Below are 23,074 nucleotides of genomic sequence, written 5' to 3' on the forward strand. Positions count from 1 at the left end.
CCTGGGCAGTCCTGTCTGAGCTGCAAGGCTCGGTCGGTTGCTATAGGCTCCTGGTGGCCCCAGGAGGTTGGTAGGACGTGCAGGTCGAGCTCCTGACCCTGACATGGCTCACCACCCCTGGGTGGGCCCTCCCGTGTCCTGGGCCTTCGTCTCTGCCCCATCCAAGAAGCCTTGAGTGCAGACGCCTTGGGAAAACAGTCTCAGTACTGCTCGCTGACTCCCCAGGGCCACACCAGGCCCCCACTGTCCTCAAGGCCAGCTAGACGCCCTCGTGGGACAGAAATACCCAGTTCCCAGAATGCTCAAAATACCCGTGCTCCTTCCGGCCTGGACACTTCAGGGGTGGTGAGTGGGCACAGCTTGGCCCTGCCTCATCTGGGCCAGTGTTTGGTGCTCCCCATTGAGACGCTGGTTGTCTTACCAGAGCCCAGAGATGGGGAATTCAGACCAGGTGTGCCAGGTTAGTCCTCGACAGGGACTCTGGTGCCCCCTCCTCACATACCTCTCTGTAGGTCTCCCCAACCTGCAGCACCCCTCCCCCGCCTTCACCCCTGCAGGGGATGACCACGGTGGAGTTCTAGGCAAGACAGCTCTGGACAGAGACCCTTTTAAGGCTCATAAGCCTATAGAAGACTTGGAGTAGGGACCGGAGGTTTAAAGACGACAGGCCAAAAAATAAATAAATAAATAAATAAATAAATAAATAAATAAATAAATAATTTAAAAAATAAAAAAAAAAAGAGGACAGGCCAGCCCACAGCAGAGCTGAACAGACCCCTGCTGTGCTGATTGGCAAAGGGGTCTGAGAACCAAAAGCCATGTACCCCCAGGCCTCTGACTGCATGGGGCCCTGCACCACACCAACGTTTCAGGATCAGCATCTGGCTAGGATGGGTAGGAGCTGAAACCCAAGCTGCAGTGGGCAGGCAAGCGGAGCACATTCCTGGGCAGCAGGGGCCAGGTCAGCAGGAGGACAGGCCCTGTTCTGTGGCCCAGATGCTGTGCCTTGAGGAATGGGTCCCTGGCTGGGCCCCAGCCCTCTGAGGCCCTACACAGAAACAGAGCTGAGGCCCAAGGAAGGCCATACCCATATCTGCCTGCCACCAGAGCCCTACTCTGCTCCCAGCCCCGGGCCCAGGCAGTGTGCAAGGCTAGGTGCCCAGAGCTGCCCTAGGGCCTGCTTCCTGAGGTCCTCCTCAGGATGTGAAGTCTCCTCAGCTTGGGGTCCTGTCCTGAAAAAAATGCTAAAGCCCCTGATTACTCATAGTCCTGAAATTCTGGGCCCCTGCAAACACTCCAGGGGTCCAAGGAGAGACCTGCACTATGTTAGGACAGGTGTATCCCCTGGGCTCTGGTGACACAGGAAGTCACAGAATACAGCCTCTGTCCCCAGAAGACAACTATATGTGATTTCATAAAAAGGGAAACCGAGGCCTAACAGAGGAAGAGGATTAACTGAGACTTCAGAGACCACTAACGGGGAATCTAGGCCTCCACAGGGAAGGTGGCTCTGTGAGGCCACTGAGCTATACCTTACCCCGCAGGCGCCATCGCCACTCAGTTTGGAGCCGCAGGTGGAATGCCTGGTGGGGACATGCCCAGGTAGGAGGAATGACGTTCCCTGAGAAAGTGAAGTTAACGGAGACCCTGAATAGGGACATGCTACCAGGCTCTTCTCTGAGGGCCCTGGAGGCCGGGACAGTTCTGGAGCCGAAAGCTCAGGGAGTTTTGTATTTGGCAACTGTGGGAGCAAACCGTGGCAGGCGCTGAGCTCTCTCTCTGCTGCTGGGCCTTGGGGGGCTTCAGGCCACACCCCAGCGGCTGCAGGTGAAGGGGAGGGGCAAGGGGCAAGACAGACAAGAGTGGACCCAAGAGGGGACCAGAGCATCCAGGAGGACCTGCCCCTCGAGTAGACCCGCATACATCAGTGCTCTCAGAGAAGAGCCTCCAGCTCCTTGGCTGGGGGGGCGGGGTGAGGAGGGAGGAGAGGAGTAAGCACACCTCAGACCTCAATGACACTCTGAGGTTCAGTTTATTCTCACTCTAGCCTGTGATGACAGTCTGCCACAGTGCAGTAGGGGGGACGAAGGGATGGGGGTCCAGAGGAGCCAGGGCCCCTCCAGCAAAGCCTGGCAACCCTGCAGCATCGCCCACTAATACCCAGCCCAGACAGCCTGGTAGTGGGATCCTGAGGCCCCGAGAGCCCCCACTGGCAAATGACCTCAGGGAGCTAAAAACAGGCGATGACTTCACCCAGGCGGGCGGGCAGGCGGGAGCGTGAGTCAGCCGGTGATCACAGGAAGGCCCGGCCCCCGTTAACACACGCCTGGGCACACATGCAGATAAGGACCTGGACGTGCGTGCATAGACCCAACAGGGACAGATGCACACAGACACGCATGTGTGAGCACCCAGCCTGGCCCACAGGCCCAAGCACGTCCATCTGCATGCTGTCCTAACAGCCCCCAGTGCACAGTGCCTGCTGCCCCCAGAGGGACTTGCACTTGCTAACCCACCCCCATCATCTCCTCCTGTCTTCTACCCCTGTGTCCAGACTCTCAGCCAACCACCCACTCTGGGGGCCTCAGTGCTGGTGGCAGACTGGGGAATCAGGGAAAGGCCCAAGGTCAACCTGTGCTTTAGGCCTCTGCAGAATCCATGGGGTGTTGAGGTGGGACTATGGACTGGTGACCGGCACACAGCACTCAGTAAAGGCAGCTGACCAGGGTGCCTGCATCTTCATCTGAACTCAAGAGCCTGCTCTAGAGCTGCATGTCCATCCACCCAGGGTGGCACAGCCCAGAGACCCCTGGCCCTGCAGCTCAGACTCCCCCATGCAACCCCAGACATGAACACCAGCATGGACACACAACCCCTAGTCCTTTATATCCCAAATCTTGCCAAATTCTGTCAACTGTCTCTTGTCACCCTTCCCCAGCCCTAGCTTCATTCTTGTCCCTCTTCCTGGGACCACCAAGCTGCCTCCCATCACCTACCGCCATGGCCCAAACTGTCCCCTGACACTCCCATCCATGGTCTACCCAATCCATGGTCTACAGGCCTGCCCAGAGTGGGGCTGCTGTCCAGACCTGGGGTTTCCCATGAGTTGCCTTGAACTTGGGGGCGGGGCCTGGCCCAAGACTCTAAGCCAGGGGCCAGAGTGGCCAGTTTAGATAAACTAAAGAGAGATAAACCCAGCCAGCCACCACTGCTCTTAAGAGAGTCCCCAGAGGCACAGAGCTGGGCACAGTGGGAGGGCCCTTGGCCCTGTCACACACCTGGGGCTCAGCTTCCTCATGAGGAAACAGAAAGCACCCAGCATATCAAGGCCATAGAACAAGTAGGAGAGTGCCAGCCCCACCTCTGCGACTAGATCTAGGGAATGTGGGGAGTAGAACACAAGATGTGAGCCAACAGACAAAGGGGCCGCCTCCTAGGCAAAAGACCACAGCAACCTAAGAGGTATGTGGGCAAACGGCAGAGGGAGGGGACGGGGAAACAAGCCAAGTCACAATGAGGGAGGGGGGCTGGACTGGAGTCCCAGAAGCACGGCTCTATCTCACCCACTGCACTTGAACGATGAGCACCCGTGGTGTGAACCATGGAGAACAAACCTCAAGACAGGTACTCCACCCTGTCCGTGGTCCCGCCTCACAGACAGGGAATGGGTTATGGTGGGATCCCACACCTGGCTCCCACGATCCCCAGTCCTGACCCAAAGTGGACACAAGACAGCGGGCACTGAAAGAATGAATGGAGGGATGAGGGAACAAATGTGTCCCCTCTCAGCACAGCTGTCCCAGATAGAGTGCAGGACAATCCAGGCTGGCATCTCTCACCAGAGAGCAAGCCCTTGGCCACCACAGATGCACCTCTCTTGATGCCCACAGCCTCTATCCCGCCCAGGCAGATGCGAGCGCATCCCTCCAGAGCAGCGTTCCACCTGCCAGGGCTTGCAGTCCACACGGAGTGGTCAAGAGACCTACGGGCAGTGCAAGCGCAGCAGACTGGTGAAGCAAGGTTGCAGGGGACAGCAGGGCTGGCTGTCACCCACCCCAGTTTCTCCAAGCCCAGCCAGCATCCATCAGCTACACAGAGGCCCCAACTCCCCGCAGCTGACCCTCCCTCTCTGGGGCAGTCAGTGGCCTGAGCCTCTGGGCAGTACCAGAGATGCACAGCAGACAGAAACCCAGCTCCCAGGGGTAGGGGAGGGGTGACCTGGACCCCAATCACAAGAGGCCTGGGGCAGATGCTTCTTCAGTCTGCCTCAGTGTCCCTGACTGTTACTGGACCCTAAGCCCTCTGAGCACGAGGTGCTGGTTGCCCGCAGGCCTCGCTCCGGCTCCTCCTCCCCGCACAAGGAGGCTGACTGCCGGGGTTCTCCTCGGAGACCCCTCCCGCCTCCGCACGTGGGCAGGGCCCTCCTCCACCCCTCCCCTCACGTGCGCCGCCGGGCACACAGGGCTCCCATTAAAGCTCCGGAAGCTTCTTCGCAGGTCCCCAGAGTCGGAGCCCGCGCTTGGAGTGTGGAGGGGAGGAGAGCCCCCCCCCCCGCCAGGCTCCGGGGAGCCGGAGGCCCAAGCCCGCTGCCCTCTCGGGACTCGGCATCCCTCCTGCACGGAGGGGCTGCTCAGGAAGGCCCTCCCCCACCACCCCCGACCCAGGCACCTGTCCCGCGCGATGCCCTGGGGTGCCCTCACCCCGGTCCCGGCCTCGCCTCCCGGCGTGGAACCGCACCGCCCCGGGGCGCCCGCGCCCGGTCCCCAGAGACCCCGCGGCCCCGCCCCGCGCCTTGCACACCCCCCGGGCGGCGCGCTCACTCCCCCGCCCCGCCCGCCCCGGGGCCGAACGCGCCGGCCCGGAGCGCAGACAATAGCCGCCTCCGGCCGGCGGCTCCACGGAACAAAAGCGGGTCCTCCGGGAAGGCCGGCGCCCCGCCCTCCGCCGCCGCGCCCCCGGGACGGCGCCCCCGCGCCCGGCACCAAGTTCCTCCAACCTGTCTGAGTTCGGCCGGCATCGGGCCGGGCTCGGGGGGCGCGGGCCGGTAGGAGCGGCGGCGGCGGCGGCGGCGGCGGCGGCGGCTGACCCGGGCTCGGCTCCGGCGCCTCGGCCGTGCGGGCTCGGGCTCGGCGGACTCGCTCCCCGCGGGGGCGGATCTGGCGGCGGCCACGGCGAGCAGCCAATGGAGCGGGGCCGCGCCCAGGCGGGGCGGGCGGGGCGCGGGCCGGGGGCGGGGCCGGGCGAGGTCCCCCCCCCCACCTGCGCGGGGTGCAGCTCGGCTGCGGGGCGGGGCCGGGGTCGCCCCTAACGCCCCGTCCCTCCGCGTCCCCTGCGGGGGTGACATCTTCCCGCTGGGCGCTCCCCAGGCCTCGTTTAGCCTCCAGTAACAGAGCTCACAGGCCCCTCTCACTGCACAGCTAGGGAAACTGAGTTCTGGCCGAGCGGGCCAGGGCGGCCGTCCTCTAGGGTAGGCTGCTCGTCCTGACTCGGTAAGTGCCGCCCCCCCACCGCTGATCAGTGTTACAGCGATGTCAATGTCAGCGCGGCAAGGTCTCTCAGGTCTCCCAGGTCTGACCGCCCCAGGCCCTTGCCCAGACCCCAGCTGGGCCCCCCAAGTGTCTCCACAGAGCTCAGTAGGGGCCTGCCAGATGGGCCTGGCATTGATCTACTTTGTCTTGGGTTCTCCCCATCAAGACACAGGAGTCCAAGGTTTCCCCCACCCTCTGAGGGGTGTCAGAGCAGATCAAATGGTGCATGAGGAGGGCTCAGCAGTTGGATGACACTGGGTGAAAACTCCTAAGGCCAAGCGGGCCTCAGGCCCTCTCTCTTCCATGCTTTTTTTTTTTTTTTTTTAATTTATGATAGTCACACAGAGAGAGACAGAGAGGCAGAGACACAGGCAGAGGGAGAAGCAGGCTCCATGCACCGGGAGCCCGACCTGGGACTCGATCCCGGGTCTCCAGGATTGCGCCCCGGGCCAAAGGCAGGTGCCAAACCGCTGCGCCACCCAGGGATCCCTCTTCCATGCTTTTGATCCACTGCAAAGTGGTCGGTTCGGGTGGGGGGGTGGTATCGGAGCAGCTGGTTCATCAGGACTTCTCCAAACCAGGGTGCACCCTAGCCTGGCATGAAGGTACAGCCACACCCTGGGGAGTCTGGCTCTGCTGGATACAAACACAGACCCAGAAAGGCTGGGCTGTGCTGGACTGGGGCCCTATTGGGTCATACCCCATAAAGGTAAGCCAATGGCTCTTGTATCACCAATAAGGAAATTAGGCTCTAAGATGAATAAGGGCAAGGGCCAGTGCAAGGAGGTTCTATGGGTCTGGCAAGAAAGGAGGGCAGGGCCTGGGCTTCCTGCCCTCCTCTTGCTTTGCCTCAGACCCCACTCAGAAAATCCTTCTTCTGTACCTAAGCCATGCCCCCTGAATGCTCAAGCACTCTGGGTATCCACTGCATGTCCCTCTGAGCCTCCATTTCTCCACCTGCACACTGAGCTTCCATTCCCCACCTGTACCCTGACCACTGGCCCCTGTATCTTCCATCCATAGCAGCCCCACAGGGAGTCACCTGGGACAGAAGCAGCAGCAGGAGGACTGGACTGCGGCCCTGAGGGACTTACGTTTCAGCTGCTTCTGCCTTCTCCCAGATTTCACCTGCTGCTAGTGCCCCAGGCACAAACCCACCTTGGCCTAACCCGGGGCTGACGAGGTCCCTAAAGGTGTCCCAGCTGCCCTTCCACACACACAAACACACACTGCTTGAGGGTTGGCTCTACTCCAGTCAGGTGCTAGAACAGAGAGCTCTTCCTGCTGAAGGATTAAAGGCATGTGGCCAGGACAAGGAGCACAACACTAGCTCCTGGCCTCTTGACCCTTCAGCCCCGGCAACTTGCCTTGCTACTGGCCCTGAGCTTCACAGACCCCAGCTCTGACCCCGAGGACCAGCTCCAGGCAGCCCTGGGGCTCAGCAGGTAGGACACTAGGCATCTCCTGCTGAGACCAATCTGGGAAGCAGTTTTGGTATCTGGCTGCTAGGCCTGGCTAGCGGATGGGGCCCTGCCTCCCACAATGTCCCCATCAGCCCTGCCAGTCCAGCCACAGCCCTGGGAACATGCTCTTTCCGATCTCACCCTGAGAAAACCATCTCCTCCCAAGAGACAGAAAACCAAGGGCAGGCCAGGAGGGCAGTGGGCGGGGAGAGGTGGTAGCCAGAGGTCTTTAATCCACGGCCCCCAGGAGGCCAGGGCAGCTCTAGGCTATGGGAACATCTTTCTCTAGGGGCACTGACCCTCAGCGGCGCCCTCTGGGCTGGAGGCTACAGCCCTTTCGGGCCTGGGAGGGCTAGATAGAGGGCCTGGTGCCTGAAGGATGGCCTCGAGGTCATTGACTGCCACTGTCCACATGTGGCCCAGCCGGGCTATTCCACTCCCTGCCACATCTGGGGGCACAGGCCTCACCCTCTGGAGTGCCTAATATCCAGGAGGTTAGGGGGTGGCTCTTGCATCTAGGCCTACGCTGCCTCAGTCCTGGCCTCCTGTGGACTGGCTCTGTGGCCCACCTTAGCACCAGAGGCTTGGAGAGACAGCTCCCCAGTGGTGGGCGCTGCTGGTAGGTCTGGGCCCTCTGGAGACACAACTTCGGTTCTGATTGTATAGTGTGCTGGGTTGTGTGTGTGGATTGCCCACTGGCAGATGAGACCATCAAGGCTCTGGGGGTAAAGGTCACTCACCAACTCCCCCGACCAGATGTGGGCTACTGCTTCAGAGCCCCACATGCCTTGGCTAGGTGAAGCTAGCCCAACAGGGTCAGTCTCAACCGAGACCAATGCCTTGCTCCCTCTAAGGTCGCTCTGTGCAGAACCTGGGGACTCCGTAGGCCTCTGCCCCCTAGGCCTCAGGGGGCGGGGGGGGGGCAGTAACAGTGGGAGGCCTGCAGGGTGGACCAGAGCCCTCCTTCTCCTGGATCCTGGGACAGCTCTATCCTCTGCCCTATGCTTCAGTCAGTAATAGGAATTCAAAAATCACACCAAACTCCAGGCCTCCCATGTTTTCTTGTTCTGCCCCTGCCACCCCATAAACCAGGTGGTCCTGTGTCCCATCCACACTGGAGGGAGGGGCCCAGGCAACCTTCCTCCTGACTTTAGAGTGCTCAGGGCCTGGCCACAGAGCAGACTCTTGGGGCTGAGCAGAGGGGCCTGGGCTCAATTTAAGGGCATTGGCCAGTGGAGAAACTGAGGCTCCCTCTGAGCTGTGGGCAGAGCCCAGGCCCTTGCTCAAGCCTTCCCGTAGGCCTGACTCACTGACACATGTGACAAAGGAGGATACCATAGCAAGGAGACTCCACAGCTGGCAAAACTCTCAGTGTCACCGGGGTGACAGCTGCCCGAACACACCTTGCCCAGCTACCTGAGCTCTGAGGACTCACTTGAGTGGAGGGTGCCATTCTGAGGGTTGGGCTGTGTCCTGCCCATTCATCACATGGTGTCCTGCACACTCAAGTGAGACTTCCAGCCCCCTTGGGATCCCACTTTCCTCCCCTCCTCAGGGGTTCCAGGATATCTTGCCATAAGCCTTCAATACTGGCTTGTGGTCCACCAAGGCCCCTGGATTGTTTCCCTACTTGGCCATTTTCACCCTTCCGGATGAGTCACTGGGGTATTACCTGCAGGACCAGCTGTTGCCAGGCCATTGGCAGGGGCTGCCCACTGCCCACACCACCACTGCCCATACCAGGCTGCTGGGCACGCTCCAACTGCAGGGCAACATGGCGCCGCTCCTGCTCCAGAGCTCGGGTCAGTCGCTCAAAGCGGGCCTCCTGTTCTTTCACTGAGGCCAGGATGCTGGCAGCCGAGTGCACGTTGCAGTCCTCCATGACCAAGATGCCAACAGGCTGCAGGCAAAGCAGAGCAAGGTCAGGGTGGGGCCGGGGCACAGGCTTGAAGAGGCCATCATAGGCCCCATGCCCACCCCACCCACAGATCATACGACTCACTCCCAGACCAGAGCATCCAGCTCTCCAGAGAGAAGCTGCATTGATTAAATTCTAAATTAAAAGCCATTAATCCAAGCCTAGCCGGAAGCAGCCGGCTCCCTCCCTATGGAGTGTGGGGCTCTGAGCCGGGAGGCCCTGCTTCCTGCCAGGTCCAGCGGAACCACTAACTGTGGGCATCCTGGAGCCCTTTGGGAAGGGAAGGGTAGGAAGAATTGGCGTGACCACCTTTCAGATGTCCCAGGCCCTCTGCTGCCCACAGCACATGCCAGTTCATCCCAGCATGGGGCCAGCACAGGCCCAGCTCACTGAGGCAGATGCCTGGGACCAGAGAAAGTGTGGATGCCATACAGCTGATGTGGTGGAGTTGATACACCAGTGGGCAGGGAGAGAGAAGCCACTCCACAGCCGCCAGGCAGGTGGGAGGCCTAAGCAGGTGAGGGGATGACACTGGCCTGCAGACTAGCAGTCGGGCCTCCACTCACAGCCACACTGCCTGGGAACAAGGGTGCTATCTACCTACACAGCAGAGTAAACACCGAGTGCAGCCTGGTTGAGATTCTGTACCCAGAAGTGGCCCATGGGCCTCACATCTGGAGGGAAGGTGGAGGGCAGGGTCCCAGGTGTCTGAGGCCCAGTCTGTGGGGAGGGTCAGGCCTGCCCGGGCCCCTGCCCAGTGCTGCCCCTAAGGGCCCCAGGGTGGTGGGTGGTGGCAGCAGGCGCTTGGCAGCTGCAACCACAAGCCAGCACTCTCCTCGCTGCTTACTCCCTGGCTGCCCACCATTTTTGTTCTTCATGAGCAAGAAGCAGGAGAAGGATATGGAGCATAGACCTGTGCATAGCAGCTGGCCAGCAGGCAGGGTGCAGCCCATGTGGCTACACTGCTAAGGCACTCGGGGTGTGGTGTGATGCCCAGAACTGCTCGGGGCCTCCTCCTGGCCCGGCCCATGCCAGCCAGTGGTGGCTGACGCTGTTGGCCCCTGTGGCCCTGCACAACACAGGAGCTTAAAGACACAGCGTAGTGGGCAACACCCCTGGAGGGCCAGCTCTGCTGCTCACTGGCCCAGGCAGGGCAGCTGCAAGAACAGAGCCCTAGAAAGGAGGGGTCGGTGCTGGGCTTGGCCACTGGTACCAGCTGAGCCAGGGACAGGGTTGGCGGGCACGGGTGTACATGAAGATGACACCATGGAGCCCAGCCCCCTGTGAAGCTGGGGGAACCAAGGCCCAGCTCCAGGAAGAGGCCAGCACAGGTCCCAGGAGCCAAGCCTCACTTCCCCAGCACCTGTCACACAAATAAAACTGTCAGTATGACCTAGCAGAGGGGCAGCAAAATCAGCCTATCAGGCCAGGAGAGGCGGTGGCCATCATGGGGGAGGAAAGGAGGAAAGTGAGGTAGAGGTTGGCTTCTCTGGCCAGCAGGGAATAAAGGACAAACAGCATGGCATGTCCACAGCTGTGGGAACACAGCCTCCTGCGCACACCCACTGCTGCCTGGGTACGGGTCCCAGATGCACACTGCCCAACCCTTGGTGCCACCTAGACACTGGCCTTGCGCATGGATGGACTGAACCTGGTGGCCCCACGTAGGCATGGTGGGGTCTTCCTCACTGGAGGGCAGGCAAGGTGCGCCAGGGGGTGGAGCCAGGTCACTGGAGCCTGTGGTGGCAGCATGGGTCTCAAGGCCCTGGGAGGTGGTGATCAGGACATCTGGGGGCCTCATGCCGAGGATGTGCCTTTCCTCCTTCCTTGTGCTGAGATATGCGTTCCTGACTGACCTCAGGCTGCTATTCCCTGCTCCTAATAGGACCAGGCCCAGGCTGCAGACCTTGAGGACAGTGGGGAGGAGGGGCAGCACTAGCTTCCCTGCCCTGGGCCCTCCAGTGCATTCCAGCTCTGGGGTCCAAGGAGCCTCCTGCAGAGGGGGTCCACTTGCCCAGGTGGGCGGCCAGCCAGGAGTCCAGAAATCAACAGCTACCGTAAGAAGGTAGCCAAACCCCACGATGACCTTCCCATTGCCCAGTTCTCTCAGTTGGAGCTAAATAACTATGTGTCTCCCAGGAGATGCCCCCAAATGCCAGCCAGCTTAGAAGAAGAGTACCCTGCAGCCTCCACAAAGAGCAGAGACTCTGGGGCTAGGGCCCATGTTCTCTGCCCCAGCCCAAGGGTGCACCCCTCTATTGGCCTGTAGTCCACAGCCTCCTCACCTTGGTGGCCTTGACAGCAGCCCTGGGGTATGCAAGAGGCGGGCTGCTGGCTGGGGGCAATCTAGGAAGCAGGGAAGACCTAAGCCTGCTCCCCTGACATGGTGGCCTTCTGGGGTCCGAGCACGTGTGGGTACAGGTGAGCCAGACCACACCGCTCCAGAAGGCAGCTCTTTGCGGATGCTAACTCAAAAATGCTATTTTTATATGAAAACAATAAATGTGTGATGACATGGAAAGCAAGTTGTACATGAATTTTTAGTATATGTGCTGCCGAAGCGAGCACTGTACATGAATTTTTAAGATCAACCATGGGACTTTAAAGGCTTCATCCCCAAAGGGGCATCAGGGAGAGGCCCAATCCTGGGGAGAGGGGGCACCAGACTACGAGGGCCTGAGACAGGCAGGAAAGCAGGTGCTTGCTTGGGTCTCAGCTGCCCCTTGCTCTCCTCTCTGGCCGGTGTCATTGCAGCTTCCAGTCACCTGGCAGGGGCCCCTCACGGCCTGTCAGGCAGACACCTCACTCTCACCCAGATCCCGGCCACTGGCTTTGCAGTGCCTGGTGCAGGCTGCTTCTCCCCATGCCCAATCACCTGTCCACTTGTGGAGTGGACTTAGCAAGCAGACAGGAACGAACATGCAATGCAGAGCTAGCCTCACCTGTCCCAGGCAGGAGTGAAGGTAGTGAGCCTGCACATCCCAGGAGTGACCCCAGGTAGACAGACTGCTGAGTGGATGGAGGAACGGAATGACAGGAGGCTGATGGAAGTGGAAATGAATGAACCAGTGAATGGACGTGCGGACAGGAGGGGGAGTAGGTGGTTGTGTGAGGGGGCGGTGGTGGTGAGAGGTGGGTGGAGAGTCAGATGGGCAGGGGAATGAGCAAGTAGGTGTGGGTAGATGGGTGAGTGGGTGGACAGGTGGGTAAGGTCAAAGCTCTGAAGCACTGCTGGGCAGAGGCAGCATGGACCTTGAGCATTCTGGCGGGTCCATCCAGAAAACAGAGGCACCATCAGAGGAGTTAGGGGGAGACGCCGATCCTTTCTCTGAAACCTAAACCCACATTTGACGTCTTCCTGCTGACCCAGACATTCTTCCTCACAAGGAGTCCAGCCAAACCCTGCTCCAGAAAATCAAATTATGGGGCCTGAGTCCAATCTGGGTTGAGGAATTAGAGGAATTTCCTAAGGGTCAGGCCGGCAGGGGGAGGCAGGGAGGAGGCCCGGGCTCCAGTTCCGACTCCTTGCTGGCCATCTGTCGGCACACTGCCAGTTGTCCCCCAAGAGGGGAGAGAGGACTGGTCACTGGTTGAACTGGCCAGCCCTCCCACCCCAAATTCTACCCCCACCCCTGGCCATCTGCAGAAGCAGAACCCTGGCCTAGTGGTCCAAAGCCCGCTTTGCCTGGAAGGGCATCATGTCCCCCACCCTCAACACTGCCAGCACGGAAACCTGCTCCCAGCACTGCCCACCAGGCCTCATGGGGGCCCATATTTACCCTGTCACCCCTCCTGTGGTCAGATGGTACCCACAGCTGCAGGGATAGCTTCTGGCCAGCTCACAAGGAAGGGCACTGAGCCAACGCAGGAGCAGGAGGCCTGGGCCGGGGAGTTCACACAGGGCGGAGTCCCTGTCTGTTCATCCCTGCCAGGACCACAGTGCTGCTCGGAAGTCAGCGTAGGGCCTGGGGTGTCTGGGCAGGAGGAGGCTGTTCTTAACCTCAAAGCAGTGAGACAAACTGCCAAGGAAAGACAGACCAGCTCAATTTTGTGAGGACGAAGCATTCCTGTACATCCCCCCAAAACAGCGTCATGGACTGTTGTTATGGTGTTTGGTTTTGGCTTTTAAAGTGTCACCATTTATAGTTACATACACAGTGAGCGTTTCAACGGAAGCCAGGCAGTGACTTTACTTCTAGACCTTGACTTCATCACGGCAGACGCTGGTGAGGGGCACACACTAGCCCCTCTACTTCTGCGCATTTGCAATTTTCCGTAACAGAAAGTGGGAGAAAAAGATAAAAAGACAACCAAAAGACAATCGACACATTGCAGCAGGTCTTCGTAACATCCAGCAGCAAAGTGACACCCTTCATCTAGAAAGTATGCTTGCAAATCAGTAAGGACAAACCAGAACCCCAACTCCAAGGGAGTAAAGGCTACAAACAAGGGATGTGGCCAGAGACAGAAGATGCAAACAATGAGCGTGGAAACCATCAAGTGTGCCCACGCCCCAAGAAAAGACTACAAGGAGACGCGTCTCAAGTTGCTGAGGCACCCCGGGTGGCACTTCTGGGCCCACCAGTGTCGCCAGTGTTCAGGGACGAGCTGAATTTCTGCTCCAACTGAAGGTAAGGAAGAGACAGAAAAGCAGCCTCCTGCCCCAGCCGGCGGGCGACTGAAGGAGATGGCTGGGAATTCAGCTCCCCAGGGGCCTGGGTGTGCCACCCACAGGCCAACGAAGCACAGGGACCTTCAGGGAGCCCGCAGAGCCACAACTGGATTCAGCCTAGAAACTGGATTTCTCCAGCAGAGGAGGCACTCCTGTTGCAAGAGATCAGCCAACATGCTAGGGATGAAGGGGGTGGACAGATGGCCCCATTGTCCACACAGACACCCATCTGACGATCATATGGAGGACAAGTCGCATACTCAGGAAGAAGAGTCTGGGGGGCTCTTCACTGGTGCCAATGGGGTGCCCTAGGCCAAGTGCAGGCCAGGTCCAAGGCAGCACTACTTAGCCCCAGGACAGGGGGGCCGCCGGGCAGGAGGTCCAGAAGGAACAGGGCCCATGGCGGTACTGATGTAGGAGGCTCAGGGTCACGTCAAGGCAGGAACACTGGTGGGGGGCCAGGAAGCCTGAGGTCTGAGAGTGACTGGGTGACTGCAGGCTGGACGTGGCAGAGACAGGCCTCACTCTGGCAGGAGCACAGGCAGAGACGGGAGGGGGAGGGGGGGAGATCCCAGCTCGGTGGGAGGCCTGAGCCTCTGGGGCCCCCACCAGAGGCACCTAAACCGGTGGCCTGAGACTTCTGTTGGGGCAGGTCACAGATACTTGCTCCCTGTGCTGACTGTGACCCTCCCTAAGTCTCCTGGGCTCCCTGAGAACTGCTCTCTATCAGAACTCATGGCATGGGGATGGTCAGCTCTCCCCCTGGCCCCAGGCTGGGATTCAGGGCAGCCCCCCTGCTGTCCCTCCTGCACCTGACCCAGATTCCGGCTGCAGCCACAGCCCAAGGGTGATACCCTACAGGCTCCAAGTGTGGGGTATGGGCAGTGAGGATCCACCTCCTCGAAGATCCCTGTAGCAACCAGTCCAGGGGTACCCAAAGGCCCAAGGCCCCAGGGCTGGGGAGCCATGGGGCTCCAGATGGGAAGGGTAAGAGCTGGCAGTCACAGTGTCCTATCTGCTTGCACTAGCAGCCCACTCACTCCACCCTGGTCGTGAGACTGGAAACTGGGGACAAGAGAGGGGTCAAGCCCCACAGTACCCCACTGTGTGGGGTCAGTGGCTGGCTACTTCCAACACAAGTGCCACCAACGTACACTTAGTGGCTCCCCTTCCAGCAGAGGCTCACACTCCCCCTCCCCCCACCCCATCTCAAGGACAGCAGAGCAGCACGCTGGGGTAGTTATGAGGGCCCAGGCTCAGAGCCCCACCCTGCCACGCTCTGGGGTGAGCACAGGGACGGAGGCATTCCCGAGGAGGGGGCTGAGGCTCAAAGCCAGGCTGGGACCGGAAGCAGACAGATCTGATTGGCACTAGAGCCTTGGAGCTCAACCCCTACCAAGGGACCCAGGGCTGCATGACAGCTCCTGACAGCCTCCCTAAAGCAGAGCTAGGGCAGCTGCCTAGCCAGGCCAAGGGCTGCAGCAAGGCCAGTGTAGCAGTCACCCGCACTGGCTACTGGCCTGTGTACACCAGGAACGCCCTTTCCCCCCACCAAGATGGTGGACCCCCTTCCTCCTGGCCCCCTCTGTCACCATGGCAACACCCAGGCTTCTCTGTGAGGGACAGAGCCTCTTTGTGGTGGCACAAAGCCCCTTTGAGGGGCAGTGGAGGTGCAGCCCCTAGGAGCCTGTGGCCAGTAAGCCTCCTGGGGGGTGAGGAAGGGCCCCTCAGCCCAGCCATCCCCCTCGTGGATTGCAGAGCCAAGGAAGCTAGGGTGGGAGAGCCTGGTGATTAGCAGCAGGGACCGCCCCCCACTCCCCAGTGCCACCTGCCCCAGCTGCCCACAGAAGGGTCCCTGGGATGAGCCCCACAGCTGTCTGCTAGAGTCTGGGGGATTTTCCATGTCTTTCCCATTATTTTGACAAGGAACATGCTTTGCCTCCGTAAGAGGAAAAGGTACTGGCAGTGGGGAAAACTGCTACCTGATGGGAACTGGGCACAGGAAGTCCTTGGTAGGCAGACAGGTCGGATGACAGCAAGTCTGGCACCAGGTCTGCTGAGGGGCCACACACACGGCATCCAGGCCTACCCCAGCTCACGCCCCTTGCTTCTGTGGTCTGGCTTCCCCTGCTACAGGGGGTCCTGTCTCTGCCAGCCTGCCCAGAGGAGAATGCAGCTTTCCCAGCCATGTGGCCGGGGGAGCAGGTGGGGGGGAAGGCTGGGGGCAGCGACCTCAGCACAGATCTGGATAAGAGGGAAAGGGCTATGGTGTGGCTGGCTGCAGGGAAGGGGAAATGAGACCCTGAGGGTAGTGCAGGCCTGGGGACGAACCAGCACAAAGCACTCTCCCCCACCCCCCAGCAAGGCTGCCCTGTCAGGGCCCCAGCTCCACACACACGGAGGCTCACCCTGCCGGGCTCCCAGCCCTGGAGCCCCTCCCCACCCCCAGCCCGTGGGTCCCCGCCACCCTGCCGGCTGCTGACCAGGCACTTGGCAGTGCCCCTGCCTGCTGGGCGCCCCGCCCAGACAAGCCCTCCCCAAGCAACCTCAGTCTGACCCACAGCAGCTTTGCTAACTAAGCCACAGGGGTGGAGGCCACAGCCCGGACAGCGGCACGAGGCAGGCCTGGCCCCGGGAGAGACCAGTCCCATTGTGGGCAGATCTGCGCAGGTCCTGGGGAGGCTGCCAAGGGACCAACTGTGACATGGCAGCGCCCCTCACACCTCACCTCACCCTCCCTGCTCTGCGGTCACACGGCCAGCCACTGGCAGGCCCCAGTGCGCCTGCATTGGACCGTCAGCAGCAACACCAGGTCACTTTTCTCTAAGCCCCGGGAGGGAGGAGGTGGTGCAGCCTATAGCCAAGGGGGCTCCCAACAGAGCCTAGCCCAGGTTCTTGCCACCCCGGGAGATGGGGCCTGGGGTTCAGCAGGATTGTCCTCAGCCTCCAGGAGGAGGTTCCCTGGGAAAGAGATGATGTGTGTAGAAATTGGCCACGGGTTCCCTCCCTCCTTGGGAACCACACTGGGGACTCAGGCTGGGAGACTCCACTGGGCTCTGCCGGCACAGCACCCACAGCCCAGCCAGCGCCCGGGACGGGGCCAACCAGCACCACAGGTGGCAGGAAGGTTCTCCGGCTGCCGCAGGCAGAGGTAGGGTGTCTGTGGCCATCTGATTCCGGATGTGTCAGAGGTGAGAGCAGAGCATGCCCCGGGAAGGGAGGTTCCAGGCCCTTCCAGCCTTGCCCCAGGCCCACAGCATCCAAGGGCGGGGGCCTCTCCAGTCTGCTCTTGCAGAGGGTCAACGAGCAGGTGACCATGGCCATCTCAGGCTTCTCCCCGGCCCCCAGGAACATCGTTTCCCTCCCAGTGGCTTAGCTGGACAACCAGCCTTGCTGCTCCTTAACCCCCTCTCCAGGCTGGGAGCCAGCTCAGCTGCTCTTGAAGCTCAGGAGTGCCCATGGCAACAGGTTCAGACACCACCAATCTCCAGCCAGTAACAAACTCCCACCTTTTATATGCAAATGACTCAGTGGGAAAGGGCAGGGGGCTCCGCCCCACCCCCACCCAGCACAGACTAGGCTGTGCAGCTTCCCCTCTGCTCCCCCCCCCCCACACACACACACCAAGTCCCAGAGGGGGACTTGTCTGTGTGTCCTGCCCCTGCCCCAAGGAGGTAGGAATACTGCAGAAGGCATGTGTACTGTTTGGGGACCTCCTAAACTCACCTACAGGCACATGTGGCGGCCACACAGGGTTACACATACACCCACAGGAATGCACAATGCACCCACACTCGTCCACACCACCATGTGGCTGCCGCTGGGCTCACCACAGCTGCCCTGTGGGACCTTACCTGCCCCACTGGGAAAACAGGCGGTGGGTGACCTGAAAGTCCTGACCCGTCCTTGTTGCAGGAGGGGAAGGTAGGATTAGCCCTCCTTAGCCATTGTGGCTCCTGGTAGGGGTCGGCATCCCACGCAGACCCCATTACTGTCCTGAACACCTGCAAGGCTGCTCCCCAACAAGACCTCTGAGGCCAAGCCTGTCAATGACAGCACAGTCTGCAAGTGGTCCCAGTGTCTGGTCCACATCAAAGTCTCTCTGTGACAGGTGAGGGTGTCTGAGCCATGGATCCTGGACAGAAGCACCCAGTCAGCATAGAACTGCCCACAGCACATGAACTGGTGCCCACAGCACCAATGAACTGGGACAGACCACGATGAGAAGGAGTGATAGTAAATGACGAGCCCCCCATGGAGATTTCAAGAAAGCCAGGGCGGACAGGACAGGACAGGGCAGGGCAGCAGGCATGCACATAGTGAGGGAGCAGAAAGCAAACAGGCCAGTCCTTCCAAAGCAGCAGAAAATGACAAGAAGTTGATGACAGAGGGAAGACCAGGGATGTGGACAATAGATCCCAGGACGAAACTTCCACCTAACAGGAATTCCCTGAGGAAGAAAGAGCAGAGCGGCCCCCACCAAATGGTCAGGACCTGCCCTCAAGAGAGGAGGTCTCCAGCTGGCTTGGCAGCCTACAGTCAGAATCAAAGCTTTCTGTCCAGAAAACCAGCTCAGAAAAGTGTGGATGTGTCTATTCCTGGCATTTTATGGTTCCCTCCTGGTAGGCTGCCGTTTCCCCCAGTCTCCTACATGTTCGAGGTCAGCCTTGCAGCGCGGGAAGGAGGAGCACCTGGCCTGCTGTGCTGACTGTGCAAATGTTCCCAGGCGCGCTGAAGTTCGGGCTCACGTGCTCGGCCAGGCTGTCCACATCCTGGAGGGGCTGGACATCATCCATCCACAGATGTCAGCTGTACACTCTGTTGCCCACTCACCATCTCTTGTATCGCAGACACTCTTTTACAGCCAGGAATAGCTGACAGCTTGGTTAAACAAGATGCCTGGCCTCCTTAACTCAAGATCTTTAAAAAAGTTAACCTAGCTCTGTAACTCCTTACGGAAACTTCATGGTGAAATTCCTGGATCTTCGGAGTCATGATTTGCCATTCACATGATGGATCTTTCCCTGGGAGGGAGCAAACATGGCTCACTGGGAGTCCTGGGCTGCCCAGTGAAGTCCAGGGTAATCGGGCTATTTCAGTTGGGTGTCACCCCACCATAAGTAGAAGCTCCAGGCCATGTGCCTTGGGGAACAAGGACTGCTGAGGGGTTGAAATGTATTTTCCACCAAGGCCCTGATATGCTGTGTGCCTTGAGATGACTTCAGCTGTCCCTAGCAGTCCTTTGCAAGCTGCCTGTGGGGAGTATTTTTACTGTCTCAGGATATCTGTGGATCTGTGGACTGATGAGCGTAACAGATCACATATGAATCCATGAAAACACAAAGTCCAACCAAGCCAAAAAACAACAAACCCAAACACTAAACACAGACTCACATACACACACAAACACACTCATGAAAGATAAGAATATGACATCAGAGATGTGTTCATTAACTAGATGGTAGGAACCCTTTAATAATGTATTTATATATCCAATCATCACTACATACACATCAAATAGCTTACAAATTTGTCAATTATACTCAGTGAAACCAAAAACAAAAAGAAGAAGAAGAAGAAAAACAACAAAGGAACATGTTTAGCTACCTTAATTTTACAAATTCACTTGCTTAAAAATAAACTTGAAAAATGTAAAATGAAAATAAAAACCACCCCACTCTCATGTTCAGTATGCCTTTTCTCTGTATTTTATTTTTAAGATTTTACTTATTTATTCATGATAGAGATAGAAAAAGAGGCAGAGACATATACAGAGGGAGAAGCAGGCTCCCTGTAGGGAGCCTGACGTGGGACTCAATTCCCGGGACCCTGGGATCATGACTTGAGCCGAAGGCAGACGTTCAACCACTGAGCCACTCAGTCATCCCTCCATATAATATTTTAAAATAAAAAAATAAAAAGATTATAAGAGAATATCACAAATAATTACACACCAACAAATTACATAACCTAGATGAGATGAACAAACTCCTAAAAACACACAATCTACCAAAACTGACCCATGAAGAAACAAAACTTGAACAGACCTAAAACTAGCAGGGAGATTGAATCAGTAATCCAAACCCTCCCAGGAAGGCCCAGGACCAGAGGGTTTCACTGGTGAATCCTGACAAATACTCAAAGAGGACTTAACATAAGTCTTCAAACTGCCCCCAAAAATCAACAAGAAAGGAACACTTACTCATTCTACAAGGCTGAAATCACCCTGATACCAAAGCCATAAAATATAACTATGGACCAAAATCCCTTACAAAAACTGAAGCAAAAATCTTCAACAGAAACCAGCATTCAGCAGTATATCAAAGGAATTCAGCAATATAATCAAAAAATTATACACCATAACCCACTGGGATTTATTCCTGAATGCAAGGATGGCTCAGCATACAAAAATCGATCAACATAATACCCTATATATTAACAAAACAATGAGAGAAAATAATCATTCAGTTGATGCATATGATACATTTGACAAAATTCAACACTCTTTTATTATATAATCACAAAACAAATTAGAATAGAAAGGAACTACCTTCATATGATAAGGCCATACACAAAAATTGACATCATACTACATGTGCTACACATGATATTGCACCTACACCACAGATTATATCATACTTGATAATGAAAAAGTTAATAAAGCTTTTCTTCTAAGATCAAGGATAAGACTGGGATGCTGCTTTTGCCACTACTTCTGTTCAAGTCCTCTTCTATTACAAATCTTAGATCAGTAAGGCAAGAAAAATAAAAGGTATCCAAATGGGAAGGGAAGACGTGAAATTATGTTTACAGATAACATGATCTTAAATGTAGAAAATCCTGAACATTACACACACACACACACACACACACCCTCCGAACTGATAAATCAGTAAAATTGTAGGGTACAAAATCAATAAACAGAAATCACTCACAATGAATAATCTAAAAAGGAAATTAAGAAAATGATTTCAGTTACAGTAGCATCAAGAAACACAATGGGACACCTGAGTGACTCAGCGGTTAAGCATCTGCCTTTGGCTCAGGGTATGACCCCGGAGTCCCATATTGAGTCCCACATCCGGCCTCCTGCATGGAGCCTGCTTCTCCCTCTGCCTATGTCTCTGCTTCTCTCTCTCTGTGTCTATCATGAATAAATAAAAATCTTTAAAGAAAAATAGTATCAAGAAAAACAAAATACTTAAGGGTAAACTTAACTAAGGCAAAGAAAGACTGTTACATTGAAAACTACAAAACTTTGATGCATGAAAGATGACCCACATAAATGGAAAGATACCTCATGCTTATGGAACAGAAGAGTTGCTATTGTAATGACATCACTATTACCCAAAGTGATCTACCAATAATCCCAACAGCATTTTTTACAGAAATAGAAAACTCCATCCTAAAATCCATGTGGAATCTCCAACAATCCTAAACAGTGAAAACAATTATAAAAAAGAACAAAGTTAAAGGTCTCACACTTCCTGATTTCAAAATTTATTACAAAGCTATAGTAATCAAAACACTGTGGTTGTGGAATAAAGGCAGACACATAGACCAATGGAATAGAATAGAAATAAATACCCATGTATATATGGTCAGCTGATTTTTTTCCAAGAGTGTCAAGACCATTCAACGGGGGAAAGAACTATCTTTTCAACAAATGGTGCTAGGAAAACTGGATATCCATATGGAAAAGAATAAAGGTATAACTGTTGTAAATTACAATATTTACAAAAATTAAAAATGCATCAAAGATCTAAACATCAGGGGATCCCTGGTGGCTGAGCGGTTTAGCACTGCCTTCGGTCCAGGGCATGATCCTGGAGACTGGGGATCGAGTCCCACATCGGGCTCTCTGCAATGGGGCCTGCTTCTCCCTCTGCCTGTGTCTCTGCCTCTCTCTCTGTGTGTCTCTCATGAATAAATAAATGAAATCTTAAAAAAAAAAAAAGATCTAAACATCAAAGACCTAAAACCATAAAACTCTTAGAAGAAAACATAGGGGAAAAGCTTTGTGATGTTGGATTTGCCAATGATTTCATGGATACAATGCCAAAAGCATAGGCAACAAAAATAAGAAAAGTTGAACTATACCAAAATTAAAAACTTCTGTTCAAACGATACAATCAACAGAGTAAAAAGGCAATGCAGATAATGGCAGAAAGATTCTTAAATCATGCATCTGATAAGGGATTAACATCCAGAATAGAGAACTCCCACAACTTAACAACAAAACCAAACAGCCCAGTTAAAAAACAGGGAAAATATTTGACCAGACATTTCTTCAAAGAAGAAATTTTTTTAAATGGCCAAGAAGTATATGAAAAGATGCCCAATATTACTAATGTTAGGGAAATGCAAATCAAAAGCAGAGTGAAATGTCACCTTACACCCATTAGATGGCTACTCTTGAAAACACAAAATAACAGGTTTTGGTAAGGATGTAGAGAAATTGGAGCTCTTGTGCACAGTTAGTGGGGATGTAAAATTGCATAGCCACTAAGAAAATCAATATGGTGGCTCCTCAAAAAATTAAAAATAGAATTACCGTATGATCAAGCAATTCCACCCCTGGGTATATATCCAAAAGAACTGAAAGGACAGTCTTGAAGAGATACTTGCATCCATGTTAATAATAGCATTATTCACAATAGCAAAAGGTGAAGCAACTCAGGTACCTATTGATAGATAAATGGATAAACTAAATGTGGTAATATACTTTTGGATCATGGAATATTATTATCAATGGAATATTTATTACCCCACCTTTAGAAGGAAGAAGACTTTGACACATGCTACACCATGATGAATCCTGAGAACATCATGCTAAGTGAAATAATTCAGTCATAAAAAGACAAATACTGGATTATTCCACTTTTATGAGTCATCTAAAATGGTCAAATTCATAGAAAGACAAAGTAAAATGGTGGCTTCAGGGGCTAGGGAGAGGGGGTAATAGGTTCATTAATTTCCATTAACGGATACAGAGTGTCCATTTTGCAAGATGAAAAAGTTCTGGAGATTGGCTGCATAACAGTGTGAATATACCTAATGATACTGAACCATACGTTTAAGAATGGTTACAATGGTAAATTTTATGTGTATTTTACCAAATAAAAATAAAAACTTAAAAAGAGTCATCTTTTTGCTCTTAGAATATGCAAAACATTCTTTTAAATAAATAGGCAAAAAATAAAAAGTTAAGCATATGGAGTTGACTATTTAGAAACAGTGAAAAATACATTCAAACATTATACATAGGGATCCCTGGGTGGCGCAGCGGTTTGGCGCCTGCCTTTGGCCTAGGGCGCGATCCTGGAGACCCGGGATCGAATCCCACATCGGGCTCCCGGTGCATGGAGCCTGCTTCTCCCTCTGCCTATGTCTCTGCCTCTCTCTCTCTCTCTCTGTGACTACCATAAATAAAATAAAAATTTAAAAAAAAAAAACAAACAAAAAAAAAAACATTATACATAAAAATGGGTGG

General features: G+C 55.6%; 1 protein-coding gene across 10 annotated transcripts in view; it reads right to left on the reverse strand.

The window, feature by feature from the left end:
• ARVCF (ARVCF delta catenin family member) overlaps positions 1–23,074 on the reverse strand; it is a 51,296-nt gene that overhangs the window by 12,619 nt on the left and 15,603 nt on the right. For 6 of the 10 annotated variants that reach the window (XM_072723499.1, XM_072723492.1, XM_072723494.1 and 3 more), the window contains exon 3: positions 8,664–8,891. In XM_072723499.1, coding sequence (XP_072579600.1) covers positions 8,664–8,873 — 210 coding nt within the window. In that variant the 5' untranslated portion in view covers positions 8,874–8,891. Of the gene's footprint in view, positions 1–4,996; positions 5,140–8,663; positions 8,892–23,074 lie in introns of those variants that run through there. The other 4 variants (XM_072723497.1, XM_072723498.1, XM_072723496.1 and 1 more) reach the window with 1 other exon arrangement.

This window comes from Vulpes vulpes, chromosome 10 (genome assembly GCF_048418805.1).
Source record: "Vulpes vulpes isolate BD-2025 chromosome 10, VulVul3, whole genome shotgun sequence".
Taxonomy (NCBI): domain Eukaryota; kingdom Metazoa; phylum Chordata; class Mammalia; order Carnivora; family Canidae; genus Vulpes; species Vulpes vulpes.